At 49.6% G+C, this 12,475-nt stretch overlaps 6 protein-coding genes across 6 annotated transcripts; 3 read left to right on the top strand and 3 right to left on the bottom strand.

Moving 5' to 3' along the window:
* Nucleotides 1-1,226: 1,226 nt before the first annotated feature.
* On the top strand, nucleotides 1,227-1,769 carry N7489_011284 (putative NUDIX domain; the record flags this gene model as incomplete). Its single annotated transcript, XM_056717033.1, has 1 exon — nucleotides 1,227-1,769. The coding sequence occupies one exon, from the start codon at nucleotides 1,227-1,229 to the stop codon at nucleotides 1,767-1,769; it is 543 nt and encodes a 180-aa protein (XP_056564655.1).
* A 266-nt stretch (nucleotides 1,770-2,035) lies between these two features.
* On the bottom strand, nucleotides 2,036-3,593 carry N7489_011283 (uncharacterized protein; the record flags this gene model as incomplete). Its single annotated transcript, XM_056717032.1, has 2 exons — nucleotides 2,036-3,316; nucleotides 3,384-3,593. The coding sequence occupies 2 exons, from the start codon at nucleotides 3,591-3,593 to the stop codon at nucleotides 2,036-2,038; spliced, it is 1,491 nt and encodes a 496-aa protein (XP_056564654.1).
* Nucleotides 3,594-4,974: 1,381 nt separating this feature from the next.
* N7489_011282 (NAD/NADP octopine/nopaline dehydrogenase family protein) lies at nucleotides 4,975-6,198 on the top strand (the record flags this gene model as incomplete). The annotated part of the gene is made up of 1 exon (XM_056717031.1): nucleotides 4,975-6,198. The coding sequence occupies one exon, from the start codon at nucleotides 4,975-4,977 to the stop codon at nucleotides 6,196-6,198; it is 1,224 nt and encodes a 407-aa protein (XP_056564653.1).
* Nucleotides 6,199-6,625: 427 nt separating this feature from the next.
* Nucleotides 6,626-9,292, bottom strand: N7489_011281 (uncharacterized protein; the record flags this gene model as incomplete). The annotated part of the gene is made up of 3 exons (XM_056717030.1): nucleotides 6,626-8,251; nucleotides 8,313-8,696; nucleotides 8,762-9,292. 3 exons carry the CDS (start codon nucleotides 9,290-9,292, stop codon nucleotides 6,626-6,628), a joined length of 2,541 nt encoding a protein of 846 aa, XP_056564652.1.
* A 300-nt stretch (nucleotides 9,293-9,592) lies between these two features.
* N7489_011280 (NAD(P)-dependent oxidoreductase) lies at nucleotides 9,593-10,318 on the top strand (the record flags this gene model as incomplete). The annotated part of the gene is made up of 1 exon (XM_056717029.1): nucleotides 9,593-10,318. The coding sequence occupies one exon, from the start codon at nucleotides 9,593-9,595 to the stop codon at nucleotides 10,316-10,318; it is 726 nt and encodes a 241-aa protein (XP_056564651.1).
* A 580-nt stretch (nucleotides 10,319-10,898) lies between these two features.
* Nucleotides 10,899-12,067, bottom strand: N7489_011279 (uncharacterized protein; the record flags this gene model as incomplete). Its single annotated transcript, XM_056717028.1, has 2 exons — nucleotides 10,899-11,096; nucleotides 11,168-12,067. The coding sequence occupies 2 exons, from the start codon at nucleotides 12,065-12,067 to the stop codon at nucleotides 10,899-10,901; spliced, it is 1,098 nt and encodes a 365-aa protein (XP_056564650.1).
* Between the last annotated feature and the right edge of the window lie 408 nt (nucleotides 12,068-12,475).

Below are 12,475 nucleotides of genomic sequence, written 5' to 3'. Positions count from 1 at the left end.
CTGCGCGATATGTCAGCGGCTTCACGGGCCCAGGTGTCCACCTGGAATTCCTTCAAGGGTCCAGGGCTACAATATAGGAAGGATCATTACTCGTACCCTAGGGCCGACCTCGGAAGTATCTTCCAAGGTGCATATGTAATATCCACTTTCTCCACTCGACCCCCGAACCCCTGCAGTTGGTTTGGTCTCACAGCTGCAGTGCAGATCCCACACTCCCGTCCATTCCGACAGTCCACTGCCTGGAATAGGAATGATCTGTGATACTCACACCGACAGACTATCCGGCGATGCTTCCATGACCTCTGCCTACGTCTTGCGATTTCTGCAACATCTCCAGGATCTGCCGGAAGTACTTTTCCACGTGCTTGGGGTACATGCAGTGCAAGCCAGGCTGGGGAGATCTACGAGATTGGAAGTGGCCTTATCTATCTGAAACATCGTCAAGTAGTGGCGTAACTTCGGTGTTGGGGACTAACTAGCCTTGCGAGCAGACTCCCTGGGGTATGTTTTATCATGTCTTAGTCCCTTCAAAGAGTCCTAGTTATCTTCAGCGGATAGGCCAAAGTGATCTGTGTGGGTGTCATTGAACGCGAACCGCTATCGCACTTCCTCTTTTGTTACACGCAGGGGTGACCAGCGACGCAGCTTCACAGGTAACGGGGTCTGCATTGGATAGTTTGGTGCAGGTGCATGGAGAGAACCAGTGATAGAGGCGGGGATCGAGTTGTCAAAGGTCGTGTCATTCGTAGTAGACACCAAATGCTTGGCAATAGAATGACGATAAGGGACTAACCGAGCGAAGGTCAACGGAGTAGGGCGTGTTAGAGGGGAAGCTATATACAACCAAGATCAGGAAAAAGTTGAGTATGATCAGCAGAGGAATGTGTGCAAGACATTGTTCATAGGGAGACAAGTCGATAGGGGATGATAATGGTCAACAGCACTATGACAAGCTAGTGTTTTATTCGAAAAAGCAAACAAAGGACTTGGGCCCAATTCTTGGGATCGAGAGGCAGCTCAGGGTCATTTCTTAGTGTCCTTGGGAATGAGGGGTAAATATCGTCTTCACCTGTCTTGCAATCCAATCTGCCTTTTGCCAGCGAGCCTCCTGTCCAACTTGCCTCTACACAACCCCCCAAAGCAAATACAACGAGTACATCCTATTCGAAATTGTATAATTATCCCCCAATCGAGACCGACCGACCGACTACGGTATCCATCCATCCATGGCAACTTCACCTACCACCACCACGCAATACACCTCAGAACAATTCGTCGAAAGCTGCGGAGCTATCCTATTCGACCTATCCACCCAAAACAAGACCGTGTGTCTCATACATTACCACGCGAAAAACGAATGGCTCCTCGCCAAGGGACGTCGCAACTGCGGCGAATCCCGACACGAGGCTGCACTACGCGAAGTCCGCGAAGAAACCGGCTATCATGCCCACCTCCATCCCGTCAGGATGTATACTCGTGCGCCTCCTATTGATGAACAGGGACATATGCCCGATAAACCTCGCTCTTACTCGGATCTCACCGAGCCCTTCATGGTAACCATGCGGCACTTAGGTGATAGTGTCAATGATGTTAAGATTATTTGGTGGTATATTGCTGCATTGGATGAAGGGTCTGGTGCTGGATCTGCTAGGGCAGAGGAGGAATTCACTGCGAAATTCTTTCCCTTGGAGGACGCGGTAAAGAAACTCAGCTTCCAGGATGATCGGACTGTTCTTCAGAAGGCGATTTCATTAGTGGAAGATTGTTAAATCAGGTGATGGGAAGCATGCATTTATATGGAAAATTTCGAAGTCGATAACTAAGGTAAGCGCTTATTTAGGATATTCCTGAGGACTTTGGGGTAGGGCTTCATACGAAAAACTCAACTTTGGCAGTCTGAATCTACGGGTGATGTCCAGTAATCAAGGGATTGTTATGTAGCAATCAGGGTGGTTTATTTCGAGTCTGAGAATTTCATCTCATCTCGTATTCGGGGTATATCTATATCGGTAATGCTCCAGCCAAGGAACATTCCTCAGCCCTCAGATCTCTCCGGAGAGTCTTTCTTTTGACGCCACATCCCACAGAGCAACAACAGGAATGGGATCGTCGCTAGCAAGATAAATGCCACCAGCGTGAATGTCCACCCCCGACCCATGGCAGTCAACATAGGATCGATGGCAGCTGAGGCCCCAGCCGAGAAGAAAGACCGCACCAAGTTGTTGGCAGCGGTAGCAGCAGCCGGGTTAGCGGTGTGTAGATCAATCAGCAGGGTAGACGTGGAGATAAAACCGCCAGTCTGCCCAACGCCAACGAAGAACAGAAGCACCTCTGGAGCCGCAAGAGGCGCACCGTACTTTAAAACCCAGCCAAACGCCAGCACGGTGACACTGCCGAGAACGACGAGTGGGATGGTAATCATACTACGAGCCTTCTCCACAGGTATCGAATCCTGGGTTGTGTCTTGTTCGGGACTGGTAGAATTGGCGGCTTTGTTGGCAGCCATGCGTCGATAGTTCCAGTCCAGGAGACGCCCTGTCACAACGGAGGCCACGATAGACCCTGTTCCCAGCGAGATGTAGCATAGACCAATCTCAAGCTCGTCCAGGCCGTACTGCGATGTGTAGATCTCTGTGATAGACGAGAGAACCGTCATGTTTCCACCCATGATGATTCCCGTCACCAAAAGAATGATGATCGAGTTTGGATGGAACACAAGTTTCAGGGGCTTTAGGGGATTGGGGAACTGGAGTTTGTGCTCAATGGTTTTCTTTGGCGAGTCGCTGCTGTCAGGTCGATCAAAGCTATCCTTGTCGGAAGGATCCTGCTTGTCGCCATGATGGTGAGAGAAAAGGTGAATCAAGGGCCGATTCCATGGCTGGGCAGGAGCTGATCCGTCACCGACGACATTTCGGGCTGTCTCGGGGAGGAAGAGGAGGAGAGGCAATAGGAATACGCCGGAGGCGATGGTTAAGAACCAGAAGATCGATCGCCAACCCAGATATTGGGCTAAAAGGCCTCCGATAATCGGACCAATGGCAGGTCCCATGAAGTTCCCAGCCATCACAAAGCCCATCATCGAGCCTCGTTCCTGTTTCGTGCTGATATCAGCCACCGTAGCCGCGGACAGTGCCACGCTACTGCTGATCCCGGAACTCTGCAGGCATCTCAATACAATCAGAGCGGCGTAGCTATTCTGCAAAGCCAGTCCAATGTTTGACGCGATATAGATAATAAAACAAATAATATAGGCTGGTCGGCGACCTGTTCTGTCTGCAAAGTCGCCGATGAACATGGGCGCAATCCCTTGGAAGATCTATTATAGTTATCCCTATCCGTTAACATGTGGATTATGTTATTTGCGTCGAACGGGACATCCTTACCATGTAACTTGTTACTGTCAGGTTGATCATGGATGCTGATACATTGAGGTCGTTGGCCAGTGTGTTCAGAGCTGGGAAATAGATCTGGGCCGACAAGGAGGAAAACAGACCAGCCCCAGCGGCTGTAGCAACGATGTATCTTTTTTTGGCAGTGCTAAAGGAGCTGTACGGTGGAGGCAGAGCCTCTGCAAGCGTGACTTCCGAATTCATTACTGTTCGAATCGTTGGAACGTGTGTGAAAAAGTCGAAGCAGACTGAAAGGGTTGCAATCGCAACATTTGATAATTATGTGATTTTTCTCGTCCCCTTTTCCACTCGAATCGCAGTGAACAGGTCATCGTCGATCCAGGCAACACGCAAAAGGCCACAACGCACCGTGACGTAAATTAGGAGGAGGGTTCCACTGCGACAATCGGAGGAATTTGGATGATGTGATAGAAAGTCTCGAACACAATGATCGACTGCTCAAAATTGATCCATCGAAGCGCTAGTCGTTACTTAGTGGTAGTATTTTCCACGACGCGTAACTTTCGGCAATAATGAGGCATGGCTTTCGGCTCGGGAGGCATCGGATTCATCGGGATCCCCCTACTTAGGTACTTGGGTGGATTGATATTCGGGGAACCCCTGGGCTGAAGATCTGCAGGGTTGAGACAAGCTCACATGCCGCCGATGGGCTGCCCTGATTGGCCAGTTTGTCTCCATTGGAGCCACCTGGGTCCCCCTCGAGACCCACGTGCTCAGAAGCTTGTTGGCCCGTTAAAATTGTCCAGTTGATTGTCCAAAGATGATCACTTTTTATCAGATCGTTCGAGAACTTCTAGCGTTCCGGCCATTTTTATGCAATGAAATCAATTATCCGGCCTGACGTGCATCAACATTAAACTCAACAAGTCTGAAAGATGCTAGGAGTATTAGAGTATTAGAGTATTAGACTATGAAGGACAAGATCCTGCAGATAATGAAACCTAGAACCCACATCCCTGATCTTCAATCGTGATGTGCTCGCTTGGATTTCTAGTCTCGAATTATGTGATGATCTGCAAATCTCATTGTGTAATGAATTCACCATTGTGGCCAATTAACCCGCTGGCCTAAAGGCTTGTGTTGACTCAAATTAGACAAGATGCTCGTGAAGATCCACACTGGTCGATTCTATCAAGTTATATTCTATTTTTGCAGCGCGTGCAGCGGAAGGTATGATCACACCATCGTATACCGTACTCCGTACAGTGTACGTTGTACACATGGTCCTCGCTAGGCGCATAGTCCAGAGCATTCACATGACGCAAGCTGAGTGTCCCCTTAGACGACCCCTGGGTGGCATGCAACGGGTAGGGCAGGAACCGGGAGGCAATTACATCGATATAGGCCAATCCTGCCTTCTTGGGCGAGCCAGTACGTGCAGCACAAAACTTATACTTCTCTGCAGATCCATTGATCACTTGAGCCGGCAATATTTAAGGGAACAGGTTTCCTCGAATCAACCCGTCAATCAAGTCAATTGAAAATTCCTGATACATTCTCTGAAGGTTTCAATCTCCAAGTCCAATACCACCGATACCCTCAGCTCAAATCTCAGACCAACATCATGGCTGAAAACTTCGATTCCGTGCCAACGGTCACTATCATCGGTGCAGGGCCCTGTGGCTGTGCCTTTGCAGCCGACCTGGCCAGCCGCGGAAAATCAGTCATGCTATACGCCCATCCCGATCACCGTGGTGGGACGGATATGATCGAGAAGAACGATGGCTGGTTGAATGCAGCTGGGGAGATCAGCGGAAAATTCCAGATCAAGACCACCAGCGACCTCTATATTGCCATTCGACACTCTCCTTTTATCGTTACCACCGTACCCTCATATGGACAAGACACCATCTTGACATTGCTGAGTCAATTTGACCTGAAAAACCATACCCTCATCATCAACGTGGGCAATTTCTTCTACCTCTCTGCCCGCTCGAAGATCAACGCCCATGCAATCCTCGAGACTGACATCTCCCCTTACGCCACCCGCATCCAGGGTGACACTGTCTTTGTCAAGGGTTGCAAGAAGACTCTGTCGATTTGGGCCGAGCCACCAAACACCACCCAAGTGGAGCGACTTGACCCCCAGGCCGAGCTGGGCCTCCGACACAAGGTGGAGATGATTTTCTCTCAGAAGCTAGTGTGGTGTCAGAACCTGCTCGAGGTTGGGTTGAACAACGTTAACCCAGTCGTGCATTGCCCTGCGGCACTCATGAACGCGGGCTGGATCGAGGCTACCAAGGGCGATTTCTACTTCTACGCCCAGGGGATGTCGCCCGCTGTCTCCCGCGTGACAGAAAAGGTGGACAAGGAGCGTCTGGCAATTTCCCATGCCTATGGGCTCGAGATCACACCCATCACGACCTACATGAACCAAAACTATAACAATGATCGGGAATACACCGACTACCACGACTTTGCCTCAGGCTCCGTGGTCCACAACAAGACTAAGAGCTCCCCGACCTCCTTGAACCATCGATACTTGTTGGAGGATGTTCTCTATGGCCTGGTTCCCTGGTATGAGCTCGGTGTGAAGTGCGGCTTGGCTTCGCCGACTATCAGAGCACTTATCGAGATGGCCGCGGTTGTTAGCGGCTTTGACTACTTTGAGCACGGAAGGACGTTGAAGTCTGCTGGACTTGGTGACGCCACTAAAGAGCAGGTGCTTCATGCCTTGGGTGGATCAGTGGACAAGACTCCTAGTTCCCATGCACCCTTGCCAGAATCCCCTATTGGAAACAAGATTGAGCTGCATACTCCACTGCAAACGGCTCGAGTCGGGGCGTGATAGCCCAACGTTGTTAGGAAATATGTTCGCGTTCCAAGCTGTGTACTTACTGGATTTTCCTTTTTTTCCTGTCTGCCTGGGTCAATTTTTCAATGATGTGCGGCCAAAATGTTGGAGTACATATGTGGACAAATTGGGCAAGCCTTATCTCCATTTTTTGAAAACCCGCCAACTTATTACAATATTGTTGTACTTATGTGTTAAATATCCCATCCCTGGATGCCTGATTTCACGGGCTTTGTTTGCTGGCAGACAGAGCGGTTGTTGTTTCAAAAATGATATTCGAAGACATCTAAGAACTCACTGTAGCTCTTCTATCTTGTAATGTCTACGGACAGTGTCCTTGCCTTCTTTCACAAGATACCGCACGGATTTTGGCAAGGCTCACTAGCACTAGTGACATGTTATATGGTGACCGGGTAATAGGCTAATGTGGTCTAGTACTATATGTCCCTCCATAATGCTCCATATCCTTCGCGGACGAAGCCCAATTGTACCAGTTCACCTCTTCACCCATGTCCACAAGGCTATCAGCTTGTTCTTCAGAGGTGAAGTCAGTTAAAATGCCCTCATCAGACCATAGCCAAGGTACAACGGCCGGGGTGGCAAGCTGTCCATGAGCGGCAGGGTTTATATTTCCACATCCAATTGATCCGATTCCCGTATTAGCCTGTATAACTGAACTGAAGTTTGCTGGCACTCCATACCCAAACTGTGGTTCCTCTACTGCAAGATACCCAGGCGCAGCGAAAGCTGAGGAGTGTGTGTGAGATAAATTCGGTGCAGGATGCACAATTGACTGCGCTGCAGTCGGTGGATTCGACGGAGTAGAGACCGAAAACCCGGGTGTGGGTGCTTTATCTTTGTTTTCATCCCATCGTATCACTAGCTGGCGCCACTGGTCAAGGAAGAGATCTGCAGAATCTGAACCAGGTGGAAATGGCCCAGTGCTCGACGGGAGTGGGGCAATGCGATAGCCCTGTTCCAGCTCTTCGGCAGCACGAGGGTCGTTTCTAAGCCGCCCAAATTCCATATCTCGATACTTTCTGGCCTTGGTCATCAGCTTTCGGAGTGGAATCCAGACGCGTAGATTCCTGTTCGTGTGTGATTGATTCGGTATTAGCCAGGGACTATGAAGGGCTACCCAGGCCCGTTCAGAAAGCGGCGACCACGGGCGTCGAGAGATCTCTAGCATCATATAGACAATGGAATACCAATGGGTATAGGTTTGGAAAGCCCAGCGCCAGTGCCTACATGCTTGCTCATTGTTCAGGGCATGATTGTACTCGGCAACCTCGATACTGGAAACCAATAGTCTTGTTCTCAGCTCCTCCGAGAAGTCTTCATTCGGGGAGGAGAACAATAGAGGCAGGTGGATAAGCAGAGTCATCTTAGCCATAAGAAGCCGAGCGACCGTAACTACCACCCAGTATACAATGTTCCCTGAGTCGGTTGAGTACTGAAGAAAATCTCTTTCGAGACCTTGGTATATCTGTTGCAATAAGCGACTTTGCTCCTCTAGACTCGGTGCTGCTTCTTTGAACCCGTAAGCCATCATCTGCCGCGTGATCTCGCACATGCCGAAGGAGACGCGCGCAACGGACATATCAGTCAAGGCATCGTGGGCTTGAGGGGTTTGCTTTGACTCCGGGTCGAGGTCAGCGTCATTGAGGTTAAGAGGGATTTTAGTATCGAAGCTCGCTCTTGTGATTGTGTAATCGGTTCCTTGGTCCTCGGATGCTCTCACATCCAACATGCACAGTGTCCACCAGACTCTTCGTCGCATCTCCGTCTCGTATGGACTCAGATGATTGAAGTGTGTTCCATCACGATGTATTCCCAGGGCTTGACCCATTCGGATTGCCAGTCCAGTCATCATCCACACAAAACTCGGACTGTCATGTCGGCGAGCGAGACTAAGAAATATGGCAAATGCCTGCACCAGAACAAAGTTTGGTGCGTTCAGAAAATCAGCTCTTGCAAGCGCATACTCGAGGCCTTGGCGATATTTGAGATTGAGGTCGGCTTTGGTTGCTCCGAAATTGAGCACTACCTAAATGTAGCGGACGTGAGCCAGCGGCCCGCAAGAGTCGATTGCTCAAGAATTAGCTTACATCTTCTTCTTCCATCGATGTGATGGCAGCGTAGTAAATGGAGAACATCAAAGCCTCATTGGTCGGTGTGAGTCCCTTCATTTCACGGCCGCGCCAATCACGAACCATGTTTTTGATAGTGGGAAGGTGAACAACTTGAAAGATGATGTTGACGTTCTCGGAAAACACGTCTAGAAGGAACGGAATTTGAGAGGGGAGTGGATGGATGTCCGTTAGGTTAGGAGGAAAAGGACTCAAGTTGTGCCCGAACAAGAATCCGTGGCGTTCTGCAGGGGCCCATTCAAGCTCATGTGTGGAAAGGGTCATCCCCGGCGAAGCCTCCTCATCTGAGGTATCGGATTCCCCTGATAGAAGGCCACAAGCATCGGCCCTGAGGTCATCAATCTACAATGAAAGTTAGCTCGCTGTACACACCATGCAGTAATGTAAACAAACCGAGGTCCGCATACCTCGTCATTGACTCGAGACCAGAAGCCACTGCTAACGTACCGGCTTCGGTTGGAACCCTGAAGCACCAGTCTTCCAAACTTGTTTTGCACATTAGCAGTACTAATGGAAGATACGTTCGACTGTCGACCATGCGCGGAGTTTTCGGGCGAGCCGACCCCGGATGACACTTCAGCAGCAGAGTTAGTTGCTGATTTGGCCTGCTCCAGCTGAACACGTAGGTCTTGGACAAGGCTTTCGAGGTTGTGAAGTCTCTCCATCGCGTCTTCTGCTACTGGTTCAGCTTCCTGGGAGGCGTGTAGGTTGGATACCGCGCCGTTGAGGCGGTCGAGACGGCGAGCCCATCTCGGTGGACGGTCTGTTGGTGGAAGCACACAAGCGATATTTGCGCGACGGCAATTAGAGCAAGGCGCTCGCTTGTCACAGCGGACTTTCCGACTTCGGCATACAATACAGCTGCGCGGCTTCAGGGATGTTGTGTTTCTGCCTGAGGGGTCAGATCTCGCATCTTTTTCGGCATTTTCAGACGTCATAATCGAATCGAAGTCAAGTGATGGATCATAAACGAGTCGAAGGAATCTCAGATATCCCAGTCCTGGAAGTCTGACTCATTAGCGTAGACTGTACTCCGTAGACTGCCCGAGAAACCAGCGAGGGAAGGGGATTTCCGCTTCGATTTTCAGCCCCCATTTGAATACGAGACCGACGCCCGTTGCGTTGGGTCGGATATTTTTCGCTTTCTTGATAACGTTCTGCCAAAATGTATATATATTATGAAGTCCATCGTCCAATCCAAGACACTTGAAAGGAAATCATCCACCTCACTTTAGACGATGACGCCAAACACCAAGTCCGTTGCATTCTTTGGAGCTAGCACCGGCGTTGGCCTTGCTGCCCTCAAACACACCCTCGCTGCCGGACACAAATGCATCGCACTGTGCCGTGATCCCTCAAAACTCAAAGGCGTCTTCCCTTCAGGGTCAACACCAAATCTGAAAGTCATCAAAGGCAATGCACACAATATCTCCGCCGTGTCCCAGTGTATCCAAACCGACGATGGCCGCATCGTCGATGTTATCGTGTCCACCATCGGCGCCAGGCCACGCGGAATGACTGTCGACGATCCGGACGTCTGCAAGAAAGGCGCGACAACTCTCCTAGAAGCTCTAGCCCAGCTTCGAAGCACCGGCATTTACGGAACTCCGCACATAATCGGTTTCAGTACAGCGGGCTTCTCCCGCTTCGGTCGCGATGTTCCTATCGCTATGGTGCCCATCTATTGCTTGTTTGTCAGTGTCCCCGGGGCAGACAAGGTAGTCATGGAAGACCGTTTCGCGCAGAGCGGGGAAGCATTCACAATAATTCGTGCGAGCCACCTTGTTGATGGCGAGTCGGACAAGGCTATCCGTGTGGGCATCGAGGATCCCAAGACTGGCTCGGAGTCTAGGGCTATTGGCTATACTATCTCTAGGGTGGATGCAGGGAGGTGGCTCGCTGAGAACCTTGTCTTGAAGATGGACGCAAAATTTTTGAATAAGAATGTGACTGTTACATACTGATGCGAATGATACCGGGCTCCGATGAAGTACCCCGTATAACAACATATTAGTATATATTAATATATAGGTTGATTGGCTTCTGCGGGGATCGAAAGCAAGTTATTCGGTAGCATATGACGATCTTGTAGTGGGTTCCAAGGTGCTTAGGCTGTTGGTAGGCGTAATTTATTTGATACTTCATCCATCACTCCTGTCTAACCCTTCTCCTGCCTACATGGTGGGGATAAACTGATGCCTGCAATCTGCCCGACTTTGTGTCTTGAGCAAGAAAATTTGAAGGCACCTTGTGTGTTTCTGCTGATAATATCGACTATTCTTCCAGGTACCAGTAATACTTCCCGGGATCATCCCAATGTTCCTCCTATTGCTTTATCGTAACCAACCTCCTTGAAATTCATGCCCTCGAGATAGGCTGAGTTTATGGGCCCCATTGAAAGAGACAGTTGGGGATGTATTTCCTAAAGAAGTTGCTGTAACTTCCACCCATACGACCCTCCAGGTCAGTGATAGGAGCATGGAGCTTCCATTAGGCTTACATACGGAAGGGTGCCGGTTCCACCCAGTTGGTAATAGCCAGATATTATCCATCTATGTGGGAGGGTTCGATGCGGTCCACATGTGGGACCACCTTGCATCGTAAGAAGTCGTCGAAGTCACGGTTATTACGGCCGGGAATGCCGCAGAAACGCTGAATCATGCAAAATTTCACCACCATCAGGTCTTCGTTATTTTTGATTTTGATCCTGGAATGGACGTAGTGCAGCAGCTCGAGGCCGCACTGTGTCGGTGTCGTGAGTAACCCATCGCTGTTGTCTTTTGACTCAGAGCTAAAATTACTATTTTTCAAACCGCAATGTCTCCAATTTCAGAATCGAAGGATATCCACTCACTCTGGGTATTATCATCATTTCTCCGGGGTTGGTGATCAATTCCGGGGCTCCTTTTGTCCATAATGGCGTGGACAATCTGCCAGCACTCGTCATAGAAGTATTGGAGACAGGATTCAATGTAGGGTCGTAACTGATATAAGAAGTACTTGAGAATGCGAGCAGGGGATTCGCGGCCATAGACATAGCAACAGAATTGGAATCGATAAAAAGCCCACATCAGTTGTGTATCATTTGTCCTCAAGGACTCTTCAATTTCGTGAATTAGTGAGAGATATTCTATCCTTCTCAAAGCCTCTCCAATCTCGGATCCTTCTGTCTCAGTGAGATTACTCGATGCTCTTGTCACAAAGCATCGCATCAAGGGTTGAACGATCGAGCAGTGAAATTTGACCATAGACCGGGCTTCTTCCATACTGAGTAATTTGTGGAGAGGATTAAGCGAAGTTTGAGCCAATATTGTGTGGTAGGACTGGAGGATATCTTCAGCTTCTTCTGGGTTTTTTGGCGGAGCCAATTTTGAGGAGCTGAATATCTGAACGGCGTAGGCGTCAGCAAGTGCGTTACCCAATGTTGCCTCCAGGCTTCCACAGAGTATTTTCTTTCGATCTAGTTGGTATTGATGGAAGTAAATAGGAGAGGCTTGCACAAGGGCCTTCAGACTGTCGATTTCCACTATCAAAAGAATATGGTGTCGGAGCTCAGCAGGTAGGGTCTCCAACGAAGGGACCTGAGAGACTTTCGAAGCCCGCTCGGTCTCAGTCACCTGAGGCAGGTTATCGTTTCCATTTGGAGGGACAACACGTCTCGCTTTGAAAGAAAATAGTCTCTTCAAGCTCTTCCTGAATTTTCTGAAAGGCATGGTTGCGGACTTGAAGTGGTGTCAGAGGCAGTGGCTGTCGTAGGCACAAACAATAGAAAGAGTCACGTTGGCCTAGAAGAGTCTTCTACTCCATCTACAAGCTTCCCGCACACTGGGGGAAGAAAGAAGGAAGAAAGTTTTATCATTCACTACAGCAAAAGTAGGCCTTTTATAGTCCGCATGTAGCAAACAAGTGCTGGGTCTGCCCGCAAAAACAGGCGTCTACGGGGGATGGAACCATCCCAACAGAGACGTCCAAAAGTGACATACAGATCTCCCTCTAAGTTCCTGGCCACCTCAGCTATACCGAATGACTATTCGGACTGGAATGTGCCCGATGCACTGTCGAGTAAGTGAGCATTGCTATTATGACTTGTCATATAAGATCAATGTGCGGCGCAACTTACA

The sequence above is a fragment of the Penicillium chrysogenum genome, assembly GCF_028827035.1.
Source record: "Penicillium chrysogenum strain IBT 35668 chromosome Unknown utg000005l_segment0_segment0, whole genome shotgun sequence".
NCBI classification, from domain to species: Eukaryota; Fungi; Ascomycota; class Eurotiomycetes; order Eurotiales; family Aspergillaceae; genus Penicillium; species Penicillium chrysogenum.
The sequence above is the reverse complement of the archived record's forward strand: the minus strand, read 5'-3'. Positions and strand labels throughout refer to the sequence as shown.